The sequence below is a fragment of the Metopolophium dirhodum genome, chromosome 1 (genome assembly GCF_019925205.1).
Source record: "Metopolophium dirhodum isolate CAU chromosome 1, ASM1992520v1, whole genome shotgun sequence".
NCBI classification, from domain to species: domain Eukaryota; kingdom Metazoa; phylum Arthropoda; class Insecta; order Hemiptera; family Aphididae; genus Metopolophium; species Metopolophium dirhodum.
The window spans coordinates 119,661,339-119,679,789 of NC_083560.1; the positions used below are offsets into that span (position 1 = coordinate 119,661,339).

General features: G+C 27.6%; 1 protein-coding gene and 1 pseudogene across 1 annotated transcript; both read right to left on the reverse strand.

The window, feature by feature from the left end:
- Positions 1 to 834: 834 nt before the first annotated feature.
- On the reverse strand, positions 835 to 4,879 carry LOC132953571 (uncharacterized; annotated as a pseudogene).
- A 7,288-nt stretch (positions 4,880 to 12,167) lies between these two features.
- Positions 12,168 to 16,264, reverse strand: LOC132953572 (activin receptor type-2B-like). The gene is made up of 10 exons (XM_061025962.1): positions 16,172 to 16,264; positions 15,954 to 16,101; positions 15,773 to 15,870; positions 13,702 to 13,764; positions 13,461 to 13,595; positions 13,174 to 13,403; positions 12,908 to 13,109; positions 12,571 to 12,846; positions 12,333 to 12,497; positions 12,168 to 12,224 (listed from the first exon to the last, which is right to left on the reverse strand). Exons 1-10 carry the CDS (start codon positions 16,262 to 16,264, stop codon positions 12,207 to 12,209), a joined length of 1,428 nt encoding a protein of 475 aa, XP_060881945.1. The 3' UTR covers positions 12,168 to 12,206.
- Positions 16,265 to 18,451: the final 2,187 nt, after the last annotated feature.

Genomic DNA, 18,451 nt, shown 5'->3' on the forward strand with positions numbered 1-18,451 from the left:
TCTTTTAAAAATGATTAGTTATACGCAATTACTTTTTTATGTAATGTAATAAAATTATTAATAAATAAAGTATTGATATCATATTGTACAGTGTACACTGTTGTCCCATCAAAAATTATATTTTTGTCCACCATGCGCGCTTGAGTAGCATTCATATCAAATGCACGTCGCCTATATTATACATAGGTACTGTACAAGAGCATAGAAAACCATTTTCATAGTATTATGTTATAATATAGGTACAATAAGTGTTTTAAACAGAACATCTTAATTGTTTTTATAGTTAAACTAATAAAAAGATACCATTATAAGTATTGACTAATTATAGTGACACTACGAAATCTAACAAAGTCCATAAGCCTTGTAGGTGCTGTTGAACATAAGGTGCAGTTACAACTATAAGTAAACTTTTTTTCTCGACATTGAATATCTTGTATTTTAATTTGTTTTCCAAATGTACTTAATCTATGGTTATTGCATTATTATATTTAATTGTAAAATATAAAATACTTAATATTCATTTTTCTAAGTTGTGTAAGCTTAAACAAGTATGTAATTATATAAAACAAATTGAAGCATGCTGAACATTGTTAAACCTAGGTATTAAACAGCTCATTGGGCATTTTCAATTTATTCTACCAACTTTGAATGATTACTAATAGAGTTAAAAATGTTAAAATCCATTGTTACCCAGTCAACTGTAAAAACAAAAATAATGTAAGTAACATTCAAGTATGTGATAAAATATATTTACTTGTATAATTTCTTATTATATTATGCTTAAGTATAAATATTGCTACAAGCAAATTAAACATTAATTCATAGTTTTTATGATTAAACTGGCATGTCCACATAGCAAATGAACATCCATAGCATGTACTTAAATGGTCCGAGTAGGATGGTCAGGACTATCCTCAGGACTGCCATAGCCCATAGAATGTCCAGATGTCCTTTTAATAAATCAAATATATTAGTACATACATACAACTCAATATAAACAAAATAATCTGTATAACTAAGAGTATATAAATTGTTTTTATTTTTCAGTGTATATAATTACTTTAATTTAATCGTGATTCAAACATTTAGTTTATTTAACACAATAAAAGTTTAATAAATTTAAGTCTGAAAAAGTTATTATTTATGATTAATACATTTAAGCCCCATTCAGAAATAACCGATTGAAACTATAAAATTAGTAACTACTTAATACTCAGTTAAAACAAATATATATGAAAAAATAAACATAACAAATAATCTGTTTAGTATAATTATTACGGTATTATAGTAACTAATGACAAAAACAATATTTAATTAAAAATGTTACTATGACAGTAATAGTTATACAATAAAATAACATTCATTTGATTAGTATAAGAGTATACAACAGCCTTACAATTATCACATAGTCAAAGTATATATTGTCACAGGGTAACAAATATTTAAATCATGTACATGAATTCATATTTAAAAAAAAATAATTATAATTTAGTATAAATGAACAGTCAGTCAAATAATATGGTAAACAAAAAATTTAAAAAAAGATCACATAAATTATATATTTTTAAATTATGGTAATATGAATTCATAAATTAAAAAAAATAAAAACAATTCAGTATTTTATAGTTTGTATGTTCTTTAAAAGGTACATCTACGACAACTTTAAATTTTTTTCCTAAAAAAAGTATTAATAATATTAATTGAAATTGCAAAAAAAAATTAATGATCATACAAACTTTTATAATTATTTAACTTACATTCTCTACAATATTTTGCTGATTTTTGTTTAGTAAATCTTTCATTTGGATGCCGTAACCAGCTTTGTATTGGTTCTTGTATTTTTTTTTACTGTAACTTCTGCATTATTTTTTAACAAAACTTCTAAAAATAAAATTCTATTTTACGTTTTAAAAAACGTCATTTTTGTTGCCAGTTCATTGGTTAATAGAAATCTCATAAGACTAAAAATGCTTTGTTTGTAGTCACTTGATATTAGTTTTGACATTTTTTTAACCTACGGAATTAATTCATTAATCATAGTTGTTGATAATTAAATATAAATTATAGCAATTTAATAATACCAAATATTTATTTGCAATATTGTCAGTAGTCAGCTTTTCTTCGATTTCAAATAAACTAGTTTTGTTCCCAATAGGAAATTGTAAAATGAGTTTATCAAGTTCTAAATCATTTTCTAGATGATTATCAAAAAGAAGTTGTTTTAAAAGTTGGTTATTAGCATTTACAGACTTATCTTTATAATTGAATTGTCACTTTTAAGTTGGGTAATAGATTTAGTTAACCATATTTGGGATTCATGACTGTTAAATGGTCCTGAAATAAAATACAATTGTTTTTAATACCTGACTATTAAAATTTAATTAGAAATATTTACCATCATTATTAATAGTATTTTGCAAACTGTTAACTTCTGCTATTGAAATGAAATCTGATGTATTATCATTGTTTTTTTAGAACCTTATAAAATGATGATAATATAAATTTCAAGCTAAACAAAATTATCAATTGAAATTCAAAATAATAAAAGTACCTGGTTCAATTTCAAAGGGTAACTGATTAATATCAAGATCAATATCTTCAAATAAATTTGGCGATAATAAAGACAATTGTGGAACATTGAGTTCCGAGTTTTTATATCCTAATAAAATCACATAAATTACTTAACTTAAACATAACTTGCATAAATTAAAAATATATTACTTGAATCCCTTGAGGTACTGAGTAAAGGTGAAATTGAATCATTAAAAGTACCAAGACATTTTTTAATTTTTTGGGATGGTGTACTGACTGTCATTGACTCTATAATAGTTAAATATTGAAATTAAATAACTGTAACATCATTAATAACTACTAAATATTGTATGTTACCTAAATTAATTAAACGTTTTTGAGATGAAACAACTGGAGAACAAACTTGGTAGGCTGGTTTCTGAATTGATGTATATTTTTTTTTACCTATGAATAGTTTTGTCATTTCTGTAGAATCATATTATATAAAAATTGTTTTTTAAACAAACGCTTTTCCACACAACTATTTATCTGGGTAGATGCCTATATTTTTTCTTTTGTTAAGTAAAATTATTTAACTTTTTAAAAATCAAATTATTATTTTTATTTTTATGAGTTATGTTTATAACTACCAGGTGGATTTGGAAATGGTGGAATATTATTACTTGGATCAGAATTTTCATAATTTTCACTTTCACTTGTTGATTTTGCAACCCAAACTTTGCGCATTTTTATTGCAGTACTAGAATCACTTTCAAAATTCGACCTATACTCGGCTTTACTTAATATTTCCTTAGCTTAAATAAAATCGTCTAGTAATAAAAATATTAAATTTAAGCGCATATTATTATTAATAATTAATATATATGAAATGCATGACAGACCTGTTTTTTTTAAATATCTTTTTAATCTTGTGTACATCCCAAGTAGTTGTGGGTGTGTTTGGAATTTCCATTGATATAACAGCAAGGTCATACAATTTGAAATTTGTATAATTAGGAAAGAAACTAGTAATATACAACAGTTATTTTTTGAGTTATTTGATATTAATGTAAATTGACGTCCCGGGAAGAATTTTGCTATGTGGGTGTAACCAGGATTCTGTTTAAGATTCCGTTTTATTTCTTTTATTTCAATAATACATGTAGGGTGCTCTTTATTATCTCAGATTTTTCCAAAAGAAATTTTTTTAGATAATTTCTGTACTCCACATGATTGAAATGAGGATTAAAATCTGATTTACTTATGATAGTATACACATAATATATTACAAAAACTCCACAGTTATATCCATTTGTCTGAAATGGTATATTTTCCTCAGAACATGAAATTAAATTTAATAATGGAAAATGTTTTTTGTCACCGTAGATACAATTTTTTTTCATTAGTGTTAAAATCAACAATGGCAACAATTCAATGTTTTTTGTTAATATGCCATGGTAAAATAACTATACCGTTCTCTTCAAGGACAATCTTTCGATCCATATCTTCACCGACATCTCTTTTTGCCAACAAGGAGCTCATTAATTCGCATGTCAAAACTTCAACATTTTGCAGATCGCTACTATGTCATGTGACGAGCTGATCATTTCTACTATTGGACAGGTAATGCTAAATTTCCCTGGTAGTGTAGCGTTCACCACTACAGCATAATACAGTACTCTTTTGTTATTGTCGCTAGCTTTTCTTACTACAGAACCCGTAGCATTCCAAATAACCAGTTATCGTTCCTTTGCATTTAGATTTCAATTTTGTAAGTAGATTCAACTGTTCATCACTATAACAATGTACATATGAAGGTAAACCAACATGTTTTATATATTTACTATTTTCAGAATACATCAACAACATGTCTACCATATCGTCTCTGTCATAGGCATCAGCACTTATTGCTTCCGATCGAATTCGTCTTAGTACGTCGACCGACTTAACATTTTGATTGTTACCTCGGGCATGCTTGCTCGGCAAAGCAGATTTTACCGCTTCATCGTCGTAAGTAAATACTTTCGTCATTTTCAACGTTCCTCTGACCAAGTCTCTTTCTATACCTCCGACATGTTTCGTTAACGCATAATCAGGATTGTAGTAGTAATGTAAGCTGGTACTCCACATATTGATCAAAACATAACTGCTGTTTATTTGAGGTTCAACAATAAGCTTAAAACTTTTGTATCCAGGGTGACTGCAGTGCATATAGATATGGCAGTACGAGCTTTCAGGATAGTTAACCGACCTTACGTTGATAACACATGTGTCTATGGACAATTTTTTACAAGTAATTTAATACAAAATCATCTGTGTCAATTGAAATTAAAATTTAATTTTTATTCCAAAATCGGTAGTTTTTTTTTTACACATAATGACTTTATTATAATGTAAAAAACTTAACAACAAACAATTAGTTATTATATTATTAGTATATTATAGGTATTTTGTACTTGATGCATTTAAAGATTTTTTCCTAAAACTTTTATACAACACTCTTTAGGCGAATTCAGCTTATATTATGTAAAAGTGTAAAACGCAATGTGGTGTACCAATTTTATCAAATAAATTTAAAAAAATAAAGAAGAGCGGATAATTTCGTTTGCCCGAAGCGGCTTAGTTCTCAATGCGGCCCTGTCTACAGCACTAACACCAATAGCTGCAGACAGCAGTCAGATAATCTGTATTTAAATAATATATTATTTAATAAAAAAAAGATTATTCTTATTTTTGTGATTTGTCGAGTATTTGAAAAAAATATGTAGGGGAGAGTGGGACAGATTTGAATGCGGAGTACATTTGAATTTGTCTAATATAATTTGTTACAGATTGTTTACATTAATAAAAATAATAAACTAAGTTGGTGACAATGTTTTGTATACCATATGTGATTATCAGGCATTTTTGAAAAATTTTGTGATAAACAAAAATGATAATGTGATTTTCTGGCTTTTTTTAAAAAAAATTGTTGTTTCCATAAGAACTTTTTAGAAACTAAAATTCAAAATCATAAGTTTATAATTAAACATACCTATTTAAAATAATTTTTGTCTAGTAATATAAATAATGTACATACATTATTTATAATTATTACAACTTATATTACGATTATTATTGACTATTTTAGCATGGGGTAGATTTGAATCTTCATTAATAGGGTAGATAATAGGGTATAATATAGGTTCCTCCTTCTTGAAATATCTATCTTATGGATGGAATAGACTATTTTACTGGATTTATGTCACAAAATGTGAATTCATCTATAAGAGAACCCCAAAAACTAAATTTTCACGAGAAAAAAAAAGTTGACAAGAAAAAATTTAAACATAATTATTGTAAAAAATCGTTATTATATTAAATTGAGCTATTTTTATTATTAAAATAAATAAAAAGTTTAATTTAATTTAATATTTATTTATGTTCAGCATTCAAATGTGGCCCTTTAATTATATAAGACACATATTTAAATCTACCCCTGCACGTTCAAATGTACCCCATGGGTGGGGTAAATTTGAATAAAAATATACTTAATTTTATAATTAGAAATTAAATTGGTTATTTAATATATATGGTTGTTATGAGTCAAATAGTATTCACAACCATCTAGAATACAGATTGTAATTATCAAATATGAAATTTGTCAAAAATTAAAAAATTAAAAAAATTAAATGTAAATTTCATTCAAATCTACCCTAATCTCCCTACCTTATGGTTTACGTAATATACCTACCTACTTGTAAGGTTTTAATCAATATAAAATTTATGCTTAATCAGTTATGACTTATCATGAATATAAGAGTGTTCAATATTTGAACCTAAGTAAAATGACAGTGAAAATCTTACTCGAGGTAAAACGTTTTATTATTTTAATGTTTATACTTCATTTATATTAAAAATATTAAAACGTTGAGTCATACGTAATTATCTAGCCATATCTTTGAGAGTCACAAATGCTGTTAATGTATGTTATTTTATGTTATATACTGCTATGAAATAGTACTAAGTATTGTATTAACTATTAAGATATTAAAGATGTAATAAAAAACAAATTATTAAATATTGATTAGATCAAAAGTTATTCCATTTGTCATGTCTTCCTATACACCCTGTTTTGTACACAATACATTACTAATATGAGTGAATTAACATTACGTAGAAAGAAATGGATAATCATGAAAAAATGTTTGAAACATAAACTTTTATACCAAAATATTATACTGCAATACAAATTACTATTACATACCATAAAATATCATAATATACATTAACATAATTTAGGACTTGCAAATAGATCGCTTGATAATATCGGATACAGACAATGCTTGTTTATTATTCTCCGATACATCATGGAAATGTGTATATACTAAAGAATCTACTGGGCCATACCAAATTTTTCAAATTCATTCATTCAAATTAAAGTACTTCTAGTGGTTTGGTATAAAAAATGTAAAGATGTTTTAATTGGTCAATAAGTCTACTTTGATTCGGTCGGAGCATATTTTTTATATTTTAGATATTTTTTAATATATTCAATATTGAAAATTTATAAATCTATAAAATGTAAAATATTTATTCTCGTCAAGAATTTGCTAAAATTGAAAAAGTGGTCCGACCGATGCAAAGTAAATTTGTTTACCAACACAAACATCTTTACATTTTTAAATCGACTCACTAGAAGTACCTTAATTTTTGTCAGTGCGACGGCTATTTCACGTCCATAAATTGGTTTTGAATATTTTGATCTAGACATTGAGTGACTTGTGCATGTGCGTGCGTGTGACCATAAACCAGATAAGAAATAACAATGTATTGTAAATTGATTTGGGCCGCGGGTGATTGTAGGGGAGTATACACACACTAATGAATAATGATCATTTACTACACACTCAAAGACGATCAGTAATCGCAGGAACAAAATAATTGCCTAAGCACAACTCCTTAAAAATTACACATTTGTAGGGGCCTTAAGTTAATTTATCATTGGTCGTTGTCTAGAAATAGTATAATACATTCATATTTAGAGATGATTAGATATTAATAATTAATATAATGAGGAATGCTTTGTATTTACACAATATCAGCAAAAAATAATAACTTTGCTAAATTGATCAAATTTTATTTGTATCTTAACATCACATTTACAATATTGTTTAGAGATAGTAATATAGCATTAACTATTAAGTATTTAAGTATATTATAAATTTATATATTATTTATACAAGTGCTCGTATCCCTATTGGAAATTTATGTCTTACGCCGACACTCACAAAGGGTGTTGTAATGCGCCTGTACTGGCTACCAACAGTTGGCTGGCCCTTACGGGCACAATACTGGCCAAAATTGTATCCAGTACTACACTAGTACTGAAAAACTAGTACTGGCAGCTAGTGTTAACTCAATACTGGCATACTACAGGTGCGCCGAATGAATAGTGAGCAAGGGCCAGCTAGTGAATCTTGTAGTTATGCCAAGCGTTAGTTGAGTACCTACTGGTAAATTACTGGCACACTACGGGCGTCCAGCCAGTGACTCTGGTAGTTGAATCCCCCTATTATAAACTGTAATATATCAAGTACCTACTACTTGGGTATATTTACCCAATTTTTATGGCAGTTAGGTATTCGGTATTCGGTTAATAGTTATAGCTATTCGGTAAATAAACTCACTGATACAGTTAAAAAAATTTTTTTTAAGCTCTCCGCTAGAGTTATGGCCTCTTAAGTGCACACCTGGTGACATGGCCAAAAACAACAACAACGTCTATACAATTTATCTTAACTTCTCCGTTACCCGGAATAAAAATTCTGATTCGCAGCAGTATATTATCAGGTAGGCAATCTATCTGCGGTAGATCGTGGACCCCGTGCTGTTTGTACGTAAGTGTATAATTCAACTCTAAAGTATTAAAGTTATTCCAAGTTTGTCGTATTCCACCTATGGTGGATTAATATAATCAATGATAATCTATTTATACAAAAATGTAGGGTGCAAAATGTACGTTACCTCATCAATCAAAAACGGCTGGTCCGATTTGGCTCAAATTTTTTTTTAAATTTTGAACACCATACACCGAATATTAAATAACGAATTGAACAAAGTTTGAGTCATATAGAGCTGGTACATTTAACGGGCAACGAAGTGCACGGGATCAGCTATACTATAATAAAAATATATAAGTATTGTTAAAATGTTAAAAATATTTTAATGTTTTATTGGAAATAAGTCAGAAAAAAATTCGGGTAAAAAAAGTCAACTCAATAAAAAAATATTTTTTTATTTTTTTTTTAAAAGATTTTTTATTTCATTATATTAATATTTAGAAATATAGCTTGACAAGAAGTTAAATTATTAAATACATTTGGGTCTTCTTCAAATAGAATAAAAGATTTTTCTCAATAAATTTTCAAAATTTCAAATGCGTTTCCTTAACATTACCAAATATGGACTTAACCACCTTTACCCAAACACCACAGAATTATACTGTATACAGTATTAAACCGACAAAGTAGTAGTAGGTAGCATACTATACGAGTAGCTAGTGTCTAGTGAGTGTCAACTACTCGACTATGTCACGTGTGGTCGAAAATTATTTTTTACAAACTTGTTTTCTATACCTATTGCTTTATGTGGAGCTGTGAGTTGTGTAATAAAATACCAATTTTATTGAACAATAATGAATATGATAAATAAAATGTTTAGAAATGTTGTGGACAATTAAGAAAACAAACAGATAAAAAAGGCGGGGAATTGGTTGTCGCTCTGCTGTACAGTAGGTTACAAGTGGGTCACTGTAATGTGTTGTATTATATTTGAATTCAATGATATAATATCATTGTATAAGAAAAAACGATTCTGAGCGAAAACGGTTATAGTCAGCATATGATATTATTAAGTATATTTGATGGTATTATTGTGATTAAAGTAATTTATACAGTATAACTTATTTATGTAGAACCCTGTTTTAAATTTTTCAATCCTTAGCTATAAAAGTTGAACATTTTATAAATTTTTAACTACTGAATAATTTGTAAATTTTCAATTTGATACATTACGTCAAAATTTGAACTTTAAATGCTAATAAAAAAAATTTGTGTCTTAAATTTGTATTTTTAATATTTTTCAACTTCTATTGTAACAACATATCAGAATCCTTGTATTAAATTTTCACACTTATTTGCCCTACAAAAAATAATTGTATTGATATTTATATAAAAAAAACTTTAAAAATTTTAATTTAAAATTGTCCATTAATAGCTCAAAAAGAGTTAAAATATTTTCAAAATGTAATGGTGTATAGAAAATGAAAATATAAACATTCAGTGAAATTTTCATGTATCTGCATATGCAATTATTAGTTTTCGAAAACTATTGGGAATTTTAAATTTCGACCTGCCGAGTGTACCAACTAGATTCACTTTCCCATCGAACAAGATACCGTTGAAAAAAATCGAAGCAGTTCTACTGCCCCGAATGGTGGTTGCCCCTAACTGATTTTTAACTAAGTAATAAAAAGTATAAATAAAGTATTTTTATCTAATTAAATTAACTTAACAAATTAAAAAAATATTGTTAACTTGACCAGCTTTAGACTAAAAAGTTTACATTCATCGCACTACTTTATCCAAAATGAAAAACTGTAAAATGACTATCCAACAATAGCATAATAAAATATTAATAATATTTTCTTACCTTAATACAAATTACAAATTGTAGTGAGAGTCGGTTGTTGCTCAATAAAGACACACAAATTATTATTGTAATAGCATAGCATAAAAAGTAATGATAAAAAAGCAAGTATACACAAGTATCTGTCATGAAGCACGTAAGTCGAACAAAGATATAGCCAATAACTGAAAGTTGATATTTTATGGGGATTGGCTTTTATAGATTTTATTATCGATGAATACAATAATATTCATATATGCATAGTTATGAAGCGATGAAATTATAAATAATTATATATTTATTTAATAAATTTGCCTAAATAATTTATATACTATATTACATGAAAGATAATTACGCGCACCGGTGGCATTGTATAGCATTTATATCAATCGATAGAGTTTAAAGTACTTACAATTTTGATATACGTTTTGTAAGTTATAAATTAATTTTGAATTAACTACGGCTCGTCCCGTCTACAATTAGGACTGCACCTGTGGCGGTGGAATCCCGTCCCGTTTCTGCAATAATTTATATTTTGTCCTAATTATTTTACCAAAAGATAGGGTATAATAAACTTACATTTTTGTGTAAGGTTCATAAGTTATTATTCATTTTTAAATTACTTACAGCTTGTCCCGTCAAAATATTGACGTATAATATTACGCGCACCTCTGGTGGTGAAATCCCGTCTCATTACTGCAATAATTTATATTTTTTCATAATTTTTGTTACCAAAAGATAGGGTATAATACAGTATGGTCACGATGCTAAGTTTTACCACTTCTATTTTTAAATTACTAACAAAATTTAGATTTTCAGGATAAATATCTAGTGTCATCCAAATTTAAACTTAAAATGTCAACAAAAATAAAGTGTCAATATATATTTTAAATTTTTGGTTAACTTTTCAAAAAAAAAAATATATATTATACTTTATCAACACCTTAATAAAACTGAAATAATATTAATTTTAAATTAAGTATATTTTACTCTTAGGGCAGTTTGAACAGATAAATATGGCCAAATATTGGCAAATAAATAATGTATAGGCATCTATATATGGAATGTCCATAAATACATAAAATATTAAAATAATGTTTTTTTTATCTAAAAATTCTAAAACATAATCAAATGCTACGATTAAAAAATACCCTTAAACTTCCCAATTTACTATTGAAAACTTCTAAAAGGGAAATATTTTTTCTTAGTACAATAATACCACTAGAGGTCAGTGTTCAAATTTTATCAAAATCTTTATGTTTATTATAACCTATTTACTATACTACTTTGTAATAATTTCTATAATTTATAATTTACTATACAACAAGGCATAGGTGATAGAAAAACCTGCCAAATGAAATAACTTTTATTTTAATTAATATTTAATATTTTTATTTTTATTAATATGTTTATAATTTGCAGATGATTGGGCTACATCTTAATCTATACCCTGTCCTTCTATTTATAGGTCTGAATAGATTCAGCGATGTAGAATGGTTAGCTGACTGTTTACATGTAGCTTATCTTACTTTTTATTTTAATGATACAACATTTACAATTAAAACATTAAAATAACATAAAAAACTATATATTTTACAGCATAAATATAATAAAATATATATCAAAAATAACAATAACATTTTAAATAATAAGATAATATAATATATGACTTAACAAATACATAAGTCTTTACGAAAAAGAAGAGGATGGGTCAGAATTGACTATGTACATTCAATGTAGTATAAACAAGTTGATCATTTAAACCATAATTTATTGAGGAGGTAGAAAATGAAATAGAAACATAATAAATAATAAATAACTTTAATAACAATATAAATATATCATAAAATATATTTACTAATACCTATAGGCCGACGGACCGTCTATAAAAATTATATCTTCAGTGTATTTAATTTTTTAATGGTAAATTTCCTTATGTCACCTGAGGAGGGAATATTTTAATAGCTACTGTATCATTCTGATGAAGTGCTTTCCATATTATACTATAGCGACCCCTTGAAATTTCCTCAACTAGTCGATGGAATCTATAAACAAACAGGAAATAATTTGTTATACAAATTAAACATAAATAAATCAATAAAAATTGTTTAGTGAGCATTCTATTATGCACCGTAGCGATCTCTTGCCTTTACCTCATCTATTTCTATTGGTAGATTGAGGGACCAATCATTCCAATGGGCTTCATTTAGACTATCTTGCTTTCCGGGGCAGCGATACAAGAATTCCATGGCCGTTAATCTATCTTCGGGACAATGTGTCCAACATTCTTCAATTATTTGACATAATTCTTTTAAGCCCTAAAAATAATTTTAATGGTGTTAATATTATATTAGATGCAATACTTTAAGAACATTTTTTATAATTTCTTACTGAATGTGATTTCTTCCAGTTATCTTTAAAAGCTGGCCTTAACCGTTTATTCACTATACATTCTATTATATCTTGAAATGACGAATCTTGTCCAATTTCTTCTTCAAAAGGTAACCTATATTCTGGTACAGCTCCTAGTTGTGCTGTACATCTAGTTGCCAATTCCCATAATATTAATCCACATGCATACATGTCTACACTTAAAAATGTTTTATTCCTTGAATAATCGATGGATCCATCTAGTACTTCTGGTGCCATGTATCGTGATAAGCCAACCTGAATAGTTAATTAAAATTAATTGTATTCCTTTTTGTTGGAGGTAATTATGGGTATTTACCCGTGTATGTACATCACCACATAAGTTGCCATGTTGCGGCAAAACCACAGCGACACCAAAATCAGAAATACATGCAGTTAAATCATGTTTTAGTAGAACATTTTTGCTTTTCAGATCTCTGTGAACAATTCTTGGTCTAATGATTGGCTTACATTGACCTACAGGTTCTAATCGATATTCTTCATGTAAATGCATCAAACCTCTGAAACAAAATAGTGATTAAAAAACCTGAATATGTTATACAAACAGTAGGTACAAAACTTTACCTTGCCATGGAATGGGTAATATGACAAAGCTGATTCCAAGTTAATGTATTAGATTTTAAATAGTCACATAGTGATCCACATTCGTGATAAGCAGTGATCAGCCAATATTCACTTTTGGCTGCTTCAATTGCATTAGAACGATCTTCAGCCCCAATGAAGAACAGTATATTGTCATGTTGCATGCTTGGTAACTGATAAATCTCTTGTTCTATCAACCATGACTTTTCACCCTTAAATAAAATAATATTCTACAGTTAAAAAAAAAAAAAATTAATTAAAATTTTTACCTGAGGAGGGTATATTTTAACAGCTACTATATCATTATTATAAATTGCTTTCCATATTACACCATAACGACCCCTTGAAATAACCTCAACTAATCCTAGAGAAAGTCCATTCCCCAAGCTACTAGTCGAAGAAATCTAAATAAACAGGAAATAATTTGTAATACAAATTAAACATAAATAAATCAATAAAAATTGTTTAGTGAGCTTTCTATTATGCACCATAGCGATCTCTTGCGTTTACCTCATTTAATTCTATTGGTGGATCGATGGACGGCCTTGAGTTGTTGCTATTTGGAAAACAATACTAGATACACAAGAAATAATTTGTTATAAAAATTAAACAAAAATAAATCAAACCGTTTTTAACGATTATCATTAGCTTAACTTAGTTGTAAACATTGTAATTCCAAAATAATGGAAAAAAAACTTTTTTAGTATAAATGAATAGTAGAATAATAATAATTCTACAAAAGGTAATGTATTAATTGTTGAACAATTAATTCAATGATTTTACTAAAGAAGATATAAATATAATAATTATATAATTATTATCTTTCGTAGAATTATTCTACGTAAGATAATGAATTGATTATTGAATAATTATATCAATGATGTCCCTTAAAGCATTTTTTTTAAAGTATTAAATATTAAGTAAAATCGTATCATATAATATTATTTTCTTTAAGTGGATCAGCGGTTCTTAACCTGTTGTCCGCGGCCCCCTGGGGGTTCGTGATACTTATGTCGGGGGTCCACTGCAGCCTTAACTCATAACATACGTCAATAAGTGACATGAGTGCATTATTACAATATTGTTGGATTATTATTATTTTTTTTCCATATATAATATTAATATGTAGATTCTATATCAAATAATTGTATTTTTAATATTTTTTAAGTAATCAGTTTCATACGAAATGTACAAGCGTACAGCACTGTAGTCTCGGTAGTCTTATATTTACTGCCACTATGTGCAGTTGATCGATCGTACTCAATTATAGTTTTATATTACAATTTTATAAAAAATTAATTGTAATAAAAATAATTATAAATGTGTGTGTTTAGTTATGTAATTTGTAACATACAATAATTATTATAATGTTGGTTATGATAACGTAAGATGTTTTGTAAAAAAAAGGTATTTGTAAAAAATTTGGTAAGGGGGTCCACGATCTACAAAAGGTTAAGAACCGCTGAAGTAGCTGATCATAGGCTTATAAAAAATTATAATTTTATGGTGTTCAAGGATCCTGGAATTCAAGAAAAATCTTGCTAAACAAAGTTTTCTTGATTTTGCGATCTAATAAAATGAGAACAGGAATATGCTTAAAACAAAGAGTTGTTATTAACACCCATTACAGACATAATTATAAATTCTTATTAAGTGTGTTGGTTAATTTTAGATTTTTACTTGTTTTGTAATCTTTACCACGAAATAATAATTGATTTACAGTCATAAAATTAAATTAATGAAACCAAATGGAAGGATTTTAGTGCAATATATTCTAAACTATAAATTTGATCAAATTTAATCGTACTTCTAAAGTGTAGTTATTTTTAATACGTTATAAGCTGCACTGACACCTTTAGGTGTCATTTCGTTGAATCGCATGTGTTTGATGACGGTTTTAAATTTATTTTCTATTAGTATTATTTTGGCCAGTATTAAGATATAATCTTTTTTTTCGTCAATGTTGTTCTGCGCATAGTAGGATATATGTGTAATTTACTATTTTGAGGTTTATAATAACACGTACAAATAAGTAATTTTACCTATAGCACCGTGGTATGTGTGTACCTATCCAAAATTGATACGTAGCTAACATGATAATAATTACATTTACAATTATTAGAGCAGTTGTATCAAACATATTTATATGATAATACATTTTTAAATGATAAAACTTTTCAGAAATCAGGATTTTCCCGGTAGTCCCCATCAATGTTATACTCAGAGGCCCCCAATCCCGAAAAAAAAATAATGAAAAAAATTTGAAAAAATAATTTTTATAATACCGGCTGGCGGCTACGTGCCTGCGTATTTGTAATTTTTGTATACTCAATTAGTCATTATAGCCCTCTGTGTAATATTGGTACTAACTACTAAAACTAAATAATGTATAGAATGTAAATATAAATAAATATACTATACATTCGTTTGTGAGCGAAGCGATCATTTTTTTTTTATATATATAATATATAATTAATATATCACGGTAAAAAAAGTACGTACCCGCCCATGAATAAAAGTATCATACTTAATACTATTTAATATTTATTACAAAAGAAAAATAATTATTAAATTTACTTACTTGATATAGTTTGTATGCTACATACATAGCACAGAAGAACATCAAATAACAGGCCGTCTCAACCAACACTTTTTTCACTATTTGAGCACTTGGTTCAGCTAAGATAAAAATAAAAATAAATTTATTATTACATTTTTTAGTTAACGATATATGTGTGTATGATAAATTATGTAGTGTTTACTATTAATAGCGTCCGGGTTCCATCGAATATCTGAGTTGCAACCATCCATATTACAGCAGCAACTCAGATTGACCTTTTTGGAACGAAAACTATTCGTTTCCACACATTCCGTTTTTTCACAGTCGTCGTGGTGTGAGTAAATGCAACCCTATAAATTGTTATTAAAATAAAAACATGATAAAATTAAATACAATTCTATAATTATTAAGTTATATTACCTTAAACTCTATAGCCACTTCATTGAATAACGTATTGTTATACCAAGCGGCATAACAATACGCTTGCCCTTTTCCCACAAGACATTCGTTCATGGTATTGGAGCAGTTAGTGCCGAGTGGAGGACACAAACTATAATCGGTGAACTCACATATTAGCGCATCCACCACACAACTGCATAGGGTTACTACAAAATATGAACTGATTGTCTTCATTTTTCTGCAATTTTCAGAAATATTATTTTACAATTTATTTTCACTTCAAATTTGTAATCTCTATAGTCTGAAGACATACATAGTTAAGACACTTATTTCATCGAAAACATAATTTTTTATTTAAATTTGTCATGCATTTTAATAAAAGTAATATTTAACTTGCTACATAGACATTATATACACAATATAGTCTATTAGAGTTTATAAGAACGTCCTGATAGATAAACCAAAAAAATAATAATATTTCTATTACTTTTTACAAAAAATACCGAAAAAAAAATTTTACCTATCCAAAATTTGTTTACAAAATGTATAAAGCTGATTTTATCTAGACGGCGTCCTGTTTCTTCAAATCCGAATCAACAAGACTATTACGTACCTATTTACATATTATCATAACTTAGAATTTAATGTATAAAAAGCGGGTAAGTGGATGTCGCTCTGTTGTAAAAGTAGGTTACAGATATTTATCAAAATTTGAATAAATGTATTTTTAAAGAAAAAAGGTATTGGGAATTTTTTCCCCAAAATGTCAAGTAAATTTTGTATTTCATGATGGGTCATGAAGATTAAAAAAAACTGATCCGTGGGCCTATTGTGTGCCAGGCCGACACTGCTATGTACCTAAATAATATTATTTATAATATATTCGATTACGGACATATAACGTATAATATAGGTAGGTATATTATATTAATATATTATTATATATATTTTATACTCACGAATAAAACAAGGTGTATATAAACAAGCAGGTGAATACAATGAACGAACGAGCTAAGACAGGCGAATACGACGAACCGTAAGTACTAACTATATTCGCTGTCAGTAGGTAAAGTCACCAAGAACTAACAGCGAACTGCGGACTGCGGAGTGCTGACCGCGGCTTATATAATACTGAATGCCGGAAGAATAATATGTTATGGTGTGAGAAGAAAATTGTGATTGCAGCGAAATTAAGTAGGTAACAATTATTTGGATTAGATATGCGTGACAAATTTAAACACTGCAAAATAATACTAAATAGGTAATCACAAAAAACCACTTAACACATTTCAACGCCGCTGACGTGTATACGCGTCAACAGAGTTTATTCCCACAGGTGGTGAGGGGGGGGGCGGGTATACGTTTATATACGCCGTAATTAAATAGGATTTTTTTTAATAAACTCTGAAACTTAAATAGGCCATTGAACCAATGAACTCTAAATTTGAAGGTATGGGTAGTTTTAGTTTTTGTTATTGCCGTCGTTTCTGAAATCACGGGTGGCGTTGAACGTGTTAAAATAATACTGTTGATAATACTGTATATTATAATGTAGATTAGGTATGTATTATATTCATATCTATAACCTATGTAGTATGTATAATTATGACGCGCAGAACTGTAACAAAGACTTAGCGAGACTGGCCCTGGCCATGGGGCGCAAAACTCAGAACAAAATATAGGTGTACCTATGTTAATATGTTATTATTTATAATATACATTTTATTTAGAATATCCGCAAAATAGTCTATAGTCTATAATAGCTACAATTAATGGTAATAATTGTTTTTCGTATGCCTAAAATGATTTTATATCAAATTTAACACAACCATTACAGTGACCCACACGACACATATAATGTTCAGCAGAGCGGTAATCACTATTACCCACCTTTTATAAGACTCTAATTTTAAAATTAAATGTTGAATAAAAACTTTTTGCTTAATATTTTATGTATTTTAATACACATTTTACAAAAAAATAACATAAATATTTATATATTTTGACTTTTTTCGTATGTGCAAAGGTGCATAATACGATATGAACCACAAGGATTTACCCATTGCGATAATAAATATATTATAAATCTGTTTTTTTTTTTTTTATTAGACTCACAGACACAAGGACTACATAAGTTAAAAAATATATTTTTTTTCTTTTTAAACAATTGAAGATAATCATTCCATTTTATAGAGCTTATTTTTGTGAACATTTTGATATTTCAATATTTTATTTTCATTTATCTCATGATTTTTAATAATTTTTATATTATAGGTAAAACGGCAAAAAATTGGTTTTTGT